Below are 16,053 nucleotides of genomic sequence, written 5' to 3'. Positions count from 1 at the left end.
GTAAAAATAGAGAAAGCTGTGTTGCTTACTTTTCAGTTAATACCCACCACCTACAGGCACTGTATTTCATGTTGGCATGGGTTTTAGTTCTATTCTACTGCTGATCCTCAGCTCCACTTAGGTGTACAGACCATTTGACTTGCCTTCTTCAGATGTCTCTGGAGCTCAGGGGTAAGCTGGAAGGGAGGTGGAAACTCCCAGCCTCGGGGAGGATGAAGCTTGTCCACCCTTCCCTTTTTCCTTTCGCTCTTCTCCCTGCCTATTTGCATATCACCCATGTTTGGTTTGATACAAGGCAGAGCCATATTCCCATAGCACTTGGAGGGTCACAAGCCCATGCCAAGGTGGCAGCCCTGTACCTACAATACCACTGGAGCCCTGGAGACTTCAAGGCCTCGTTGCTGCCATTAACATAGCCTATTTCTCAGCAGAACCATGGAAGGACCCCACAAGTGTCTCTTGAGTTGTCAAGGTCTGAACAGCTCTTTGGTGTTTAGAACCCTCTCAGTCAGGATCCTACAAGATCCAATGGGATCTCCAGGGAGCCTGAGGAGCTCATGGGTCTGCACATTGTTGTTGTTTAGTCGCCAAGTCGTGTCTCTTTTTCGACCCCATGGACTGTAGCCCACCAGGCTCCTCTGTCCATGGGATTTCCCAGCCAAGAATACTGGAGTCGGTTGCCATTTCCTTCTCCAGGGGATCTTCCCAACCCAGGTATCAAACACATGTCTCCTGCAATGGCAGGCAGATTCTTTACCACTGAGCCAGCTGGGAAGCTGAGGTCTGCATGACCCTTCAGCAAGGTGGGCAGATGAAAAATAAGGCAGTTCTAGTTGAAAAGTAGACAAACGGGCTTGGCAACATTTAGAAAACAGATATGATTACAATCTTGCTCCTGAACCATAAAGACTTTGGGCAAATCAGCAAACACAAGGCTGCTCCATTGTCTGGCACTGGGGCAACCTAGAATCAGAGATGACAATACAAAGAGCACACACAACTTCTGTGCACTGGGGGCAGCCCCCATATCCTCTCTGGACTTCTCGCATCAGGAAATGGGAGAGTAGGCTGAAATACTTGTAGTAGCTCTGTCTGGTCCTGAACCGTAAAATTCTGACTGGGTATACCAGATGCCTCATTCCTTCCCAGCCTTTCCCAACTCCTTTTGTTTTGTTTTTCTCAGAGGTGGGGAACTGGGGGACTTTGAGGTTGAGGGTCCTCTTAGGAGGCACCTGAATCAGCTGGGATCCTTTGCCAAACACAATGGAAACCAATCTAGGGTGAGCAAAAACTCATTTATAGAAAGGAAAGTCACAGAGTCAATGGGAAATCTAAAGAATGCAGCTTGGACGGTGGGCAGGAATGAAAAGAGGCGGCTACACAGCTGGACATCACCACCAAATCTGACTGCATTGCTGCTCGTGGGCCCAAAGATTTGCTGCAAAGAATCCTTAAGCTGACCCCACATCCTTTAGTTACTTTCTCAATACTCGAGACCTAGAGTGACCAAGAACATCTGATTGGACAAGCCTGGCCCAACAATCTACTCCTTTGTATCCAAGGGCTGGGAGAGGCAATATTTGACCTCTTTGCTGCAGTGGGAGACCAGGCCCTGCCTAGTCCCCACCCACATGGAAAGGGTTCACATGTACCCAGCAGTGATGAAAAGGACAACTGTCCATGACAGCATCCTTAGATATTCTTTTGATAGTCTCTGCTGGTTTGAGGCACCTCAAAAGTATGGTCTTTTTCATTGATTTCATGCAACTAGAAGTGGAAATGTGCTCAGAGAGAGCATGATCCAAAGGGTTCTCCTCTTTCTAGAACCAGAAGCATTGTTTCTCTTTGAGCCATGAGCATCACCAGAAAGGCACATGCCTATGTCCTGCTGAGGGCTTTGGTCCTGGGGCCACAAGTTCTGGTCTCAGGCACACCCCTGTCAGCATCTTGCTGCACCTTGGGCAGGACATTCATTCTCCCTGACCTGTGACTTCCACATCTATAAAAGCAGGTGTACTAGGGTTTTTGAGACAATGAATGTGAACACGCTTAGAACTCTGAAGTTCTCTATCAGTAAGGCCTTCCTATTAGAGTGAACCACAGCCAGTGCACAAGACTGTTTCAGGACCCAGGAGTTCTGCCTGTCCATGAGGGGGCGGAGGCCCAAGATATGAATATTACCTTAGTCTCAGGTAACATTCCGGGCTCCTTCCCAAAGATGCCATAATCAGAGCTCCAGCCACACAGATGATGGGTATACTGAAGGCCTGAGAAACATCTGGTACCCAGTTCCCAGCTCTGCCATTAACTGTGACCATGTCACTTCACCTCTAACATGGGGACAGAGGATCCCAGCATTGGATGTTTGCGCACTTAGTTATCCATGTTTGTGCAGAGAGGCTGCAGGGTGTATGCTTTGAGGACCCTTCACTTGATCTTTGGGATACATTAAATTATTTGGGAAAGGAGAAGGGATCAAGGGTGTCAGATTTTCTTTTGTAACTCCTTTATTTTACATAGTAGTTAAAAAAAAAAAGAATCCCCTGATCATCTACTCACAGTTAGGGTGTGTGCAGGTGAGTATGAGTAGGCGATGGGAGGAGATGGCCCCTTCAGAACTGAAGGGCTGGCTGGGAGAGCCATGAGAGGGGAGGGGAGGGAAGGTGGGTAGAGACGAAGACCTGACCTTGGATGAGTGGCCAAGCAGATGCTTGTAAGTCAATCATGGAACTTTCACCAGACTTTAGTTTCAGCATGAGAGAAAACTATACCTACCGGATGTATACCCAGGACTGTTTTTTTTCCTTAAACTCCTCCCAGAGTGTAACCAATGATCCTCAAACATTCCTGGGTATATGCAGTCTCCAAAGAGCTCATTATAATTGAAACTTTCAGGCTCTGTCCAGGGGGATTAACTGGGACTCAGCAGGTTGGAGGGTGGTCCTGGGAATATGTACTGTTGCAACAGCTGGCCTTGGACCAGATTACTTTTTGAGGAACAAGCGTTAGAGCCACCAGCATACCAGGAAACTGTGACAAGTGACAAGGACAGGAGGTGTGTCCCATTGTACTCTTCTCTCTGTCTCAGGTTTTCCTGCAGATTTATAGACTTGAACTAGGTGAACTCAATTGCCTTTTTGGTTTTATCTCTGAGTCTGTTTCCAAGTGAAATTTCCCAGGCTAGTCAGTTGCTTTCTCCACCCAAGGGGTATGGAAATTTCCCCAAAGGGCAAGCCCTGAAACATACTGCCTTACCTTGAACACCTTGTACTTCAGTGGAAATGTCTTGTCTTTTTCTTTTAAATTTTGTGGCCCAATGTTGAAGGACATGATGACATTGTTGTTTTCCACGCTGTCTGGCACAGAGAAGATGTATTGCATGTCCCTCTGGTATCCTGCATGAAAAACAGCAGTGATTGGACCTCAGCTTGTTCCTGGGTTTCTGGGATGGGACCATGACCACTTCAGAGAGCCAAGCCCAGTTCAGTGGGTTGTGGAAGAAACTCTGGATTTGAAGACCTAAGACCAGGGTTCCAGTCCCCAAAGTTACTAGTTGTGGCACAAGCTGCTTTATTTTGTGAGCCTTAGTCTCTTCTTATAAACAAGGAGGGAAAGTATAGTTCCTATGTGGTGAAAATGTTTCTTACACTGTAAAATGGAGGGCTATTTTTATAAAGGGCTTCCCTGGTGGCTCCATGGTAAAGAATTCGCCTGCCAATGCAGGAAATGTGGGTTTGATCCTTGGGTTTGAGAAGATCCCCTGGAGAAGAAAATGGCAATCTACTCCAGTATTCTTGGCTGGGAAATTTCATGGACAGAGAAGCCAGGTGGGCTATAGTCCATGGGGTCGCAAAGAGTCAGACATGACTTAGTGACTAAACATAAACAATTTTTGTAATAAGTAGAATTCCAGAGGCCTCAGGTATACATGAGCTTATGCACTGGTGACAACCATGGAGCCATGAAATGATGTCAAACCCCCAAGCACACATGGAGAAAGAGGAAGAGAGGCTGAGAGATGTCAGTTCATAGAACTCTGCCACCCTAGTGTCCTCACCAAAGCCAGAGAGAGACCACTAATGTGAAAACTGTTAGATCCAAATGCATGGGAGATAACATATGAAAAATAAATGAAGATAAATCAAGATAGAGATGAACTAGTAAACATCAGAAGGTTAAGGCACAATTGGGAAGCTCTGAAAGGGAAGCAGGGAGACATACATGACCATCACAGTTGTCAGGTTTTTTGTGAGGATCAAAGAAGATGATACACTCAAGTGCACTTAGCAGTGCATAGCAGGTGCTGTTGGCTGCCTCCCTGCCCTCTCTCCCTTGTAAGGAATTACTAAAGATGGCACCAATGTATAATTCTGGCTAGTTCCTCGACCCGCATTATATCTAGGGAAGAGGGCTTTAGCCCCAGTCGGGTAGGCGGAGCTCAGGAAGATTAAATCAGTCAACCTGCTGCCCAAGAGTGACTCAGCGACTTCTCAGAATCTGCCCATGCCCTCCTGATGACTAGCTTCTGTGACCAGCATAGTGAAAAGTCTGGGGGAGGGTGGGTGGTGAGATCATTCAAACACACCATTCTGGGCAGGCTGGTGCCAAGGAGAGGGAATGCGCATGTCGAGGTGCAAACACACACACACACACACACACAAATACATTGTTTGCATAGCCTTTCCTATCCAGGGTGTGTAAGCACACTCAGGTTCATCTTCAGAGGGTGATATTTCACTCATCCATGTCACAAACGGGGAGCCGAGGAGCAGTGAGAATATGTCACTCACTCCCTTAAAATCTCATCAATAAAATTAATCTTCTAGGAGCCCAAAGACAGGCTCTGAGGCGCCCACCTCTGGGCCCTCAGTATGGTGCTACGGGCTGCAGGTACCAATCAACATCAACCAGCAGGAGCAGGAGTATGCTCCCTGGGGCCTGGATGGGGCTTTGTGGCTTCCAAGGGCAGACAGAGATGACTAATTCCACTGGGAACAGTTAGGGAGACCGAGGACAGACAGACCAGAGCCACAAAGCCAAAATGTGGCAAAGACAGTGGTTGAACCCAGACCCTGACACATGTCCAGTGCTCTTCTCACAGCCCTCCCAAAGTCCCGGGCAATCACTGAAGTGCAGTTGGCCCTTGCTAGTCCTGGGAGGGTAGAGGTTAGCAGAAGGGCTGTGGGAAAGCAAGAAGCCAGGGGAGGCACGTCTGAGAGCCTCCCACCCACCCCCTCCAGCAATCATTCTCCTGGAGAAACAGTTGTCCCTTTGGGCTGACGAAGTCCTCCCTTTCTCTAGGCTGATGGTCTAGAATCAAGGGCCACTGAGAGCTTAAGCCAGGATAGGGCAAGAGCTGGCAGCTTCTCACCTGGTAGAATAATTACTGTCATAGCTACCTTCAGTGTTTCCTGGAATTAAGTGGTCCTTGAACATCATTTGGGACCATCTTTCATGGAGCGTGCTTCCATGGTCCAAGCTGATTGGAACTTGGTTACATATAAACAGGCCGAAGAAGTTATCTCGGAAATCTTGACATGACATCCTGTTTATAAACAGAGACACATTGCTTTAGTGACCACTGGTTTGTCCTTTGGGTGGAGGTTCCCATCACTTTACTGTCCCTTTGCCTGTCAACTACAGTACCCATTGACTTACCACTGTCCTACCCAAAGACCAGAGCCCCATTCTGGTTCATTTGTGGGCAAATACCCTTCTGATTTCTCCAGTGGCTGGGACAACAAGTGAAAGTGAAAGTTGCTCAGTCATGTCCGACTCTTTGTGACCCCATGGAATAGCCCATGGAATTCTCCAGGTCAGAATACTGGAGTAGGTAGCTGTTCCCTTCTCCAGGGGATCTTCCCAACCTAGGGATCCAATCCAGGTCTCCAGCAGATTCTTTATCAGCTGAGCCACCAGGGAAACCCAAGGACACAGTCAAATTATGGGGATGACAAGGGCACAGTCAAATTATGGGTTCTGCAGGTCCCTTTCCTGGCCAGCAAGATGACTGTCAGTCTCTTTCTGTCCTGGGTCCTACACACTGCTAATAAAATCACCTTTCCATAGGCCGTTTGCCAAATATACTATTGAAGTCTTGTGTATGTGTGTGCTCAATCTCTCCACTGTGTCCAACTCTTTGTGACCCCATGGACTGTAGCTTGCCAGGCTCCTCTGCCCATGGGATTTTCCAGGCAAGAATACCAGAATGGTTGTCATATCCTTCAGGGGATCTTCCTGACGCAGGGATGGAACCCACATCTCCTGTCTCCTGCATCACAGGTGGATTCTTTACCACTGAGCCATTTGGGAAGCCCTTATCAGAATACAATGGATTCAACACCTAAAATCATGCCTGTGACTAAAGTTGCAAGACTGGAAAAATTTTTCCTCCTAATTTATATTTGTCCCTCTGATTCTCAACTACCTAGACCTAGTCTCTTTTTCACACATGCTAAATTTTATTTAAATATGTCACTGAATAAACAAGACAACTCATCAGGGCAATGTCTGTCTTATCCTTTAAAATGTGAGTGTAGGGCTGAGGATGTTTTTTAAATTTTTTAAAATAAAAAAAATTTTAAATGTTGTATTAAGGTATAACTTATTAACGATTTTTCAATAGTTTCAGGTGGACAGCAAAGGGACTCAACCATATATATATACATGTATGTATCCATTCTCCCCCAACTCCCTTCCAACACCCAGCCTGCCACATAACTCTGAGCAGAGTTCCATGTGCTATACAGTAGGTCTTTGTTAGTTGTCCATTTTGAATACAGCAGTGTGTACATGACCTTCTCAAACTTCCTAACTATCCCTTGCCCCTGGCAACTGTAAAGTTCATTCTCTAAGTCTGTTTCTGTTTTGTAAGTTCACTGTATCAATTCTTTTTAGATTCCACATATAAGGGATGTCATATATTTCTCCTTCTCTGTCTGACTTAACTTCACTCAGTATGACACTCTCCAGGTCCATCCATGTTTCTGCAAATGGCATTATTTCATTCTTTTTAATGGCTGAGTCATATTCCATTGTATATATGTACCACATCTTCTTTATCTGACAATATGTTTTAAAGCATCTAGTCTTACATAGCTGCTGAGTGATGACACTGACATCTTACTCAGAACGCTAGAGAGAGGGCTGGGAGGTTAACCTCAAGTTGCTCTTTTACAATTCATGCCAGGAAAGACTGGCACTCCAGGGTTCCAAAAAGACAGCAAAGAATTTACATGCCTGATAACCATGCATCCTGGTTGCCAGGAAACTGCTGATTTCAAAGCTTTAGTGTCAATATTCCTTTTCACCATTAACACCTGCTGCAAGTTCTAATATTTCAGAGCTGAAAGGCCTTTCATGCAAAGAGAGAACACACAATATCTTTTTCAAAGCTTTGGTGTCTTGGTGGAGAAAATAAACTCCTTCTGCAAAGCTAATCCTCATTCTCACAAAAGTTTAGGGAAAGGGTGGGGACTGAGGGTTTGGGCAACAGTTAAAGATTTAAAATATAATAATAATTTTAAAAGTACCAAATAATAAAATAAAGTACCAAAACTCGCCATTGTCCTTATCCTCATAGAGCTGGTTTTTCCGCAGGTCGTGGGTTTCCTGCCACTCCGGGGACCTGGGCATGGAGAGACAGACCACGGGATGAGATCTCCTAGGATGTTTCATTTCAACTACACGTGCCCTGATAGGGGCCCTTTGCACAGGCCTCCAGAAGTTTCCAGGTGCGAGTGGACAGTGTCACTCTACCTGACGATTCTTTCTATGCTGATAGCTTCTACACTGTCCCCAGCCTTATCCTCTTTTCTGAGCTTTAGAAGGATACATACTATGCTTCATCCCTTGTCTCCACCAGAGCCCCACCATGACCTTGAAATCAACCTATTCCAAACTGTACTCACCCGCTGCCTTCTCCTATTGCTCAAATGAGAACATGAAGAGTTATTCTCTCTTGTACCCTCCACATCCAAGCCATCACCAAATATTAATGATGCATTGATTCTACCTTCTAAACCCCTCTCAAAACCATCCAACTATTTCCATCCTTATTGCTGTGTTCAAGTTCAAGAACCCTCATCTCCCTCGTGGACTGGCCTTCCAGAACTCAGCCCTGCCCACTTTCCTATTCATTCTCCACACCTCCAATCAAAATGATCTTTCTAAAGCAGAAGTCTAATTATGGCAGTTCCATAAACACTGAAGCACTGCCCCACTACTCTCAGGACGAAGATCAAACTCTGAAACAGAACTTGACCTCTGTGCACCTCTCCAGCTTTACCTGAGCAGTGACCTGTTCTCCCTGCCCTTGAACTATACACTCCAACAATAAAGAATATCTTTGTTTCTTAAAAATGCTGGTCTGTTTGGTGGCCGTGGCAGCACCCAACCTCCACCCCACCTTGGCCTTCACCATGATGCTCCCTCTGCCTGGAATACTCCTCCTCTTTTCAGTCCTGAAGCCCAGTAACTTCTATTCATTTTTCCTCCTAAAAGGTACTTCTGCTGGGAAACCTTCCTTGTCCCCACTGTGGAGTCCCTCCTTTGAGCCCGCTGGACAGGAGTACCACTCCTGTCCCAGTACTTAGCACCCTCTGATACCAGTGCCTGTATATTTCTTGTTGTCCCTCATTAGCCTCCAAGGTCCATGAGATCAGTGACATTGCTCAGCATTGCATAATATCATCTGACATGCCTTGGCATATAGTAGAATGCCATAGTTTTTTGCTGGCTTAATAAACAATTAAAGCTGTCTGCTTCATTGGGATGATGTGTTCCAGAAGCTAGTCCTAGGGTCTACAGTGAAGGATACTCTTATAGGCAGAAGGGAGTAGCTGTCCCTTCCTTTCCAGCCTGCTCCTCAAAGCAAAGGCATGCTCATAGGCGCTGGGCCCCATAGGCACAAAAGTGTAATGAGACCTTTCTCTGGGAGTAACTTGCAGGGTGGGGCTGGGTCACCTCTGAGCCAGGAGAGCAAGGTAGGGACCACTCAGGCTTCTGGCTGCAGGCTGAGCCAGTTAGATGTGTTATTGTAAAATGGTAATTTTATAATTAAGTGATAATTACATTTTCTGCAGTGTGTAAGGGAAAATAAATGTAGTGTAAATCAATACACTATTGATTCATGCAAGTTTGCCTTTAAGTGTGTGTGACTGAAATTTCCATTATGTGTGAGATTAGACTATCAGCTCTCCCAATCTGTCTCCAGTTCTTAAAAACTAGGGAGGGAATTAACCAGCGCACAGGGAAAGTGAGGATGCAGCTATGCCACTTCCTTCCAGCCTGGTCATTGTTGGGGGATTGTGAACCTCAGCCCTCAGTCCTGTGATCCACCAGAGAAGGTGTGGTGGGGGTCCACCCCCCATCCCTGCTCTGCACACTTCTCTGCCCTGTTCAAAGGCCTTCATGAACCCCAGGACTCTAGGGCACAAATCTAAACTTCTCAGCTGGCACAGGCTCCCTGGCTCCAGGTTGTGACACGTCTTTCTCTCTTGTTCCACTGCCCCAGGCCAGCTTCCTGGCCCTTAACACACTACAAATAAATGTGGCTAGGCACAGCAGCCGGCACTTCCCTCCTACCTAGGGATTGCTTCCAAAGTGAGTTATATACCTTTTTATTTTTCGGTTGAACTCCATTCAACCCCATCCACACACCCCTGAACAGACCTGCTGGTGGGAAGCTTCTCTTTCCTCACCTCTGGGGTCCCTAGTTGCCTTCACTGGCCATTTGCTCTCTAGCACAGGGACAGTGGCCAGAACATCAGCTCATGTGAATTTCTTGCCTCTTTTACTCCAGGAGGATGTACTGCAGACACCTTCCCTTCCTCTACTCCTGCTGTTGTGGCCAGCCCCGATCAGGGATTCTGGTTAATCTGATCACTCTGGCCACAGTGGGCAGCTTGGAGTGATGATTGGGAAGGTAGGGGGAGGGACTTGGTAGCACCATGGATACCCCTGGGGAAGAAGAAAAGAACAGAGGTACAGTAAAAGGAGGGAGGGTGTCAGGGAGCAAAAATACTGTCCAGTGGTTTGTGGTTTTGCAAGTTCATTTCCCTTCTGTCGGGGGAGAAGGGATTAGCTGCCCTTTTTTTAGAGGGTATCTGAGATCACAACAGGTTTACTCTAAATCAGGCTACCTATTTCCTCTCTCAACCTTTCTCATGTTACTACCCTCCAGCCCCACTTATGTAGGCACCTACGCTGTTGGGGCTCACACAGCATCCCGGGACCCACACAGGATCACACACCACTCAGCCTGGGGCACAGGGGTCAGGACAGGGAGAGGAGCAACGCTGGCCTTTGCCTCCAGAACACACTTCTCCCTGCACTGATGCTCACTGCTTGTTGGGGGCCTGTTCTCTTGTGTGCCTGAATGCTTTGCATTTCCTTTTGGATCATCTCTTCCTTGCGCTAAGCTGCCTTGGCCTCTGGACTCTTTCCATGGACTAACACAGGTCCTCAGCGGCCTGTGGATGCGCTGGGCCTCACTGGAGGAGAGGAGCCGAGAGGAGCCAGTCTGCTGTGGCTGGCCCTCCATCCCCGCTCAGGACTGCCATGTCATTCTTAGTCAGCAAAGGGGTGGGGACCAGGAATCAGTCCTCCTGGCAGCTGGGAAAGGCCAGCCCAGCTCCCCAGGAACCACAGACCACACAGCGGGGGCCACATAGGTCATCTGGGCCAGTGAGCAGCTGCCTGGAACAAGGCCACAACTAAGACCCACTTCCCCTCATCACTCCCACCACCAGCAAGGTGAGTCTGGACCGATAGGGCAGGAGAGACAACACAGGTGGACTGAGTCAAAAACTCAGCCAGATCTTTGCCTCAGTTTGCCAACTCCCCCTCTAGAAGAAGGCTTTTCCATCCTGATGACATAGCAGCATCAGGACCCGAATCCCATGGGATGCTTTTATGGGCTGAGGCTCCTGCTTTCCATCTCTGTCTGCCAAGTAGAACCCAGCATCTGCCTTGCTCCACCCCCTTTTAATTTTTTTACTTAATCTAGGTAGTATATGAGTTCACTACTCTGGTGTACCCACTGGAGGACAGACACTGTCTCTTGTCCCACAGCTCCCATCCCGCACAGTGTACTTAGTACAGAGTACACAGTAGGTGTCTAAACGATGCCTGGTGAATGGCATCATGGGAGTGTGTGATGGACAGACAGTCCCACACAGGTGTGAGCTGGATAGGCCTGCAGTGAGGTCCACCTGCTGCCCTCGTGGGCCAGGGTGCTCTTGGAACACCAAGTCTCCATGAAGGAGACAGAGAGAGGTTTTCAAGCCATACCGGTCGCTCCAGCGCCCACTCCATTCGATCTTGCCCCAGGGGTTCCACAGGCGGATAAGATATTCCCATCTCCTCCTGTACTCAATCTGCAAAGAACAGAAAAGGAAAACTGTCAGCGTTCTCCAGCAAAATTTGGCAGAAGGGATATGAATGCAGCTGCTTTTCACCTCCAAGGACTAATTTAACTTCTGACCTCATTTGGCTGCAGCCAGAAGAAAAAAATGAAAAGGGAAAAAATCAATGCTTCTGCCCGTGTGGAGTTGGAATGAGATCGAGAAGAAAATGGTCCTTTTTTTTTCTGCGCAGCACCTTGAAGGCAGGTGCAGCTTCCTCATTCCGTTAGACTGCATCCTAAAACCTGTGCCAGCTGAGACTGCATGGCAGATAAACACTGAGGCTGGTGCTGCCACGGCTACAGAGGGGAGATCTTTATGGGTCCCCAGCCTTCTCCACGTCCTGTTGCAGCCGGCATCTCTAGTCCACCGAAATAGCCGCTTCCTGGCTGGCGGCCCTTTGGGAGCTGTGCTGGGGTCTCCACAGCACTGTCCTGAGCAAGGCCAGGAGAGGAGGCTGATCTGAGCAGGAAGAGAACTGCCTAGGGGTTGAGCCCTCCCCCAGTCTGCAGTCGGGGGACGGGGGGCAGGGTGGTGGCCGCACCTGGCTCTGGCAGCCTGTCTCTGTAGGGGCATCTCCTGAGTGCCCTGAAATCTCCTTCCTTCCTGGGGGCGGGGGAGGTGGGGTGGGGAAGGAGGGGTCACATCATCACCCCTCCCAGATACGGAGGCCAGCACACCTATTCCTTCAGACCACTGAGGCCAGAGGGCAGGACTGTTTGTTGCAAAGTTAAAACAATCACAACCCTTTGAACTTATGTTCCTGGATCCAGGAGGCCTCTGCCTGGGGAGAGGAATTAAAAGCATGATTGAATTGCAGCTACGATATTGATCAGTGTTAATGTTGTCGGAAGAGACAGAGGGGTGAGGAAGGGGCAGATTTGTTCACTGATTCCAGGTCAGAGGAGAAAGTTCTGAGTGTAATATTCCCACGTGGAAAAGAAACCTGTGTGTGGAGGCAGGCCCAGAGCCATGCCTGACCGAGCGTATGATGCGCGCTATAGCCTTCAATCCTCCCAGGTAGATGTTCATGTAACCCCTGTCTTGCAGAGGTGGAGAATGAGCATCGGAGAAGTTAAGCAGCTTTCCCAAGGCCAGAGAGTGAGTGGCAGAGGAGGAATTCTGATTCTCACCATGGTCAGTTTCCAAAGCCCAGGCTCTTAATTTTGGAATTGGGAGTGGATAAAGGATACAGCTGCTCCAGGGCCCAGCTCATTCTTGAATGTTGCTGAGACTTTGATCTTGCATGGAAACCCTGGGCTAGCATGTGATTACCAAAAGGGTGGTGTCATGAAGGAGCAAAGGGGCTTCCCTGGTGGCTCAGATGGTAAAGAATCTGACTGCAAGGCAGGAGGCCCAAGTTCGATCCCTGAGTAGGGAAGAGCCCCTGGAGAAGGGTATGGCAACCCGCTCCAGTATTTTTGCCTGGAGAATTCCATGGACAGAGGAGCCTGGTGGGCTACAGTCTGCAGGACTGCAAAGAGTTGGACACGACTGAGCAGCTAACACATATACATGAGAGGGCAATGGGGTCAGACAAGGGCACACGAACCTAGCTTGGGTACAGTTCTTTTCTGTCTACTTCTGTGGCTGACACTGCAGTGGAAGGTACTCTGACTTTTAATGCCACATGAGATGGGGGTTCCCCTTCTATGCCCCATCCCCTGGGACCCCAGGCTTTGTATTAATAACCACCAGCATATGATGGAGCCCATGGAACAGGGATGTGAGAAACAGTCTTCCAGTGGTCCAAAAAGTTTAATAAGCCACCCTCGGTGCCCAAGGGACAGTCAGGGGCTCGGGCAGGCATGGGAGAAGAGCAGCCAGTGACTGGAAGGGGCTAAGGAAGCGCTAAATGATGCGTGCAGAGAAACACACATCCCTTTCCCCAGGGAGTCACCGACCCAGCTAGGTGCATAGTAAAAAATGCCAATTTCATTTATCTTCCTGTCTGTGTCCCGCCCAGAGGGAGGATGAACAGATTAAAAAGCATGCTGCATTTATGGGCTGGTTTAATCTTAGCACTTGTGGTCAGAGTTATAAGCCCCTCTTTCTGGAGGAAGAATCTTTAATCAAGTCCTTGGGTCCTTGTCTGACTGTGTTACTTCTTTCTGACTGGGTTCTGTCATCACATGGGCCTTAGCCAAGTGGCTCAGGGGTCACCTTCAAGGCCAAGGTCACAGCTGCATTTGAGAATGGGTGAGCTTTCTTGCATCACTCTCCTGGCTACTGACTGTACCCTGACCCTGGTCAGATCTCTCAGAAAGGGGGCCAGTGGGAAGAGGTGATCCAGGTCATCTCTCCTAGGATAATAATTCCTTGAAAGTATCCTCTTGAATGTGAGTTCCATAGGTGGTTAATAGCGACTCCTAGAGAAAATTGTTTCATGGCTAATGGTAGATTAAAACCAAGCTGCACTTATGTTGTTAATACAGGCCTTCTCAGAGCCTTTAAAATGCTAACATCCAAATACTGCTTTCACAGAGCATCTCACCAGGTTGGCACTACTGAGAGCACACGTTGGGAAGTGTCAGTAGCCACTGAATGGCAGGAATGGCGGGAATGGACCGTGCAGAACACACGGTCTTCATCACCTACTGTCACAGGAGAATGTCCTGTTCAGACTGCTCAATGCATTGTAGGAACAACTCAAAGCATGTGCTGTGGGGGAAAAACATCGGGGCTATGAGCAGCATCATCAGGAGCCCAAACCCCAGCTAAATCCACACTTGGACTCCCCCAGTTCTCCTCCCTGACCTTGCCCTGGAAGTTTACTTGGCTACTCTGTCACTGCCATCCCCAGGCCCACCCTTGGCAGGACTCACATTCCACAGCCGTCTGGACCTCTGGACACACAAAGTGCCTTCTCCCCTGGGTTCAGAGGAGAAACAGAGGCCATCTCAATGTGTGAAAAGGGCCTTGCCGGGAATGGCCGGCACATCACACTGGTACCATGGCTCTTTCCTTTCAGGTCCAGCACAGATGTCACTCATTGATCACAGCTCTCTTTTCCAAGTTTGGAAGCAGAGCCAAAGTCTTGTCAACACAGTTATCTAGGCAGCAGTGCCAGGATCAAGGCTGGCACATGAGAAAGCCAATTTGTTCTCCCTAGCCTAGACTTGTCGACATCTGGGATAGGGAGTTTTGGGGGAACAGAGCATCCATCAGTGGTCAGATGTGATGATGGTACTGACTGTCTCCATTGAGAATTCAGAGAAGGGCATGGCCAGTTCCAGATGAAGTGCATTGAAGCCACTGGGACTGGGATCTCCTGTGGCCTGGGTTTGTCAGGGCCTCTTCCTTGCTTCTGAGAAATATTTGAGCTCCTCACATACGTTCTATGATGGAGGATCCGTGAGGTCATTTTCACAGCCCAAGGACAAATGTGTTGATTCACTCAGGCAAGTGCCCACATCCATTGATCCAAGAGCATCTATTAGGTGCCTACTCTCCTCCAGGTGCTGTGCAGAGGAAGCATTTTGGTACTGATTTCCTTAGGGAGGCAGACAGCGGGACAGGAGACAGAAGATATTGCCTCTGTTTTGCAGATTGGAACATTCACCCAAACACAAAACAGTGGAGCAACTGGCCTTTGGTCAATGAACAAGAGAGACAGATTGGCACAGGGAAGGGAGATACGAGAAACAAGCCAGAAATAGAAGCTGATGCTTTGCATTCCTTGCTCCATAAATACATGTGAAAAATGGACCCTGGGGTTTGTAACTCTGTCTCTTAGGGCCTAGAAAACATTATCAGACCTCAAGAGCTGTGAGAAATACAGGGATCATGGTGGGGGAGGCATTTGTGGGAAATTATCACAAGGCCAGGAAGGATGGTCCCTGCATGTCTGCATGATGAGCATAGATGGGAAATGAGGAGACGTGGTGTCTGAGCCCGGCCACTGCAAGCAGCTATGCAACCCTGACCTTCCCCTCTCAGGCCTCGGCTTCTCATTTGTGAATGGAGGAGGCTGGACTTAAGTCATGTTTTCCAGAATAAACGCTACTGCACACACTGGTGACATGCATTTTTGTCCACCCCAAGTTGGTTGCTGCACTGGGGAGAAAGACTGTCCCCCAAGAGGCACCCTCCACTCTTTTGTGGGAATAAAGTTCTAGCTGGGCATATGGCAGCCCTACCAGGTATGTTTTCCAGATACCCTTGGGCCTTGGGGTGGCCTGATTAGGTCCAGACTCATGGGATCTGAGAGGACACGGTGTGTGCCTGATTGACATGTGGCTTCCAAATGGGTGTGTAAGTGTCCGTGGCCTCTTTCTCCTCCCCAGGCTGGGAAATGAGACCAGAGGCAGCTGCCCTGGGCTTACAGTTAGAAGCCCCATGTTACAGATGGCAGGGCCACCTACTAGCTCTGGAATCGCCTGCTCACCTGAGACATGAACTTGATCTTGTTTGAGCCCCTATATTTTGGAGAGTCTTTGTCATAGTTAAGTTGGTATGTAGCAAATAAAACCCTTTTGGGGCAAACTCTCCTCCAAAGTCAATTGGGTAGCTATTCTGCTTTCTTTTGGGGCTAATCCCCCAACCTGGCTAAACACTCAGCCTCTCTGAGGTCATTTAAGGAGAGTAAGATCTCTGGTTGGGGTTGGGGGGGGGTGTCCCTGAGGGATGGGGATACCAGACACCAGAA

The 16,053-nt window shown here is 48.4% G+C and overlaps 1 protein-coding gene across 6 annotated transcripts in view; it reads right to left on the bottom strand.

The window, feature by feature from the left end:
• CAPN13 (calpain 13) overlaps window positions 1-16,053 on the bottom strand; it is a 117,766-nt gene that overhangs the window by 46,362 nt on the left and 55,351 nt on the right. For 5 of the 6 annotated variants that reach the window (XR_006269496.1, XM_043469017.1, XM_043469015.1 and 2 more), the window contains exons 8-11: window positions 11,293-11,378; window positions 7,553-7,627; window positions 5,400-5,545; window positions 3,256-3,395 (exon numbers count right to left, since the gene is read on the bottom strand). Coding sequence is in view for 5 of the 6 variants with exons in the window: in XM_043469017.1 (XP_043324952.1) it covers window positions 3,256-3,395; window positions 5,400-5,545; window positions 7,553-7,627; window positions 11,293-11,378 (447 nt within the window). In the remaining variant the exon portion in view is untranslated. The remainder of the gene's footprint in view (window positions 1-3,255; window positions 3,396-5,399; window positions 5,546-7,552; window positions 7,628-11,292; window positions 11,379-16,053) is intronic. The other variant, XM_043469018.1, reaches the window with a different exon arrangement.

Source organism: Cervus canadensis, chromosome 5, assembly GCF_019320065.1.
Source record: "Cervus canadensis isolate Bull #8, Minnesota chromosome 5, ASM1932006v1, whole genome shotgun sequence".
Classification (NCBI taxonomy): domain Eukaryota; kingdom Metazoa; phylum Chordata; class Mammalia; order Artiodactyla; family Cervidae; genus Cervus; species Cervus canadensis.
This window is presented reverse-complemented; position numbering and strand designations above follow the sequence as displayed.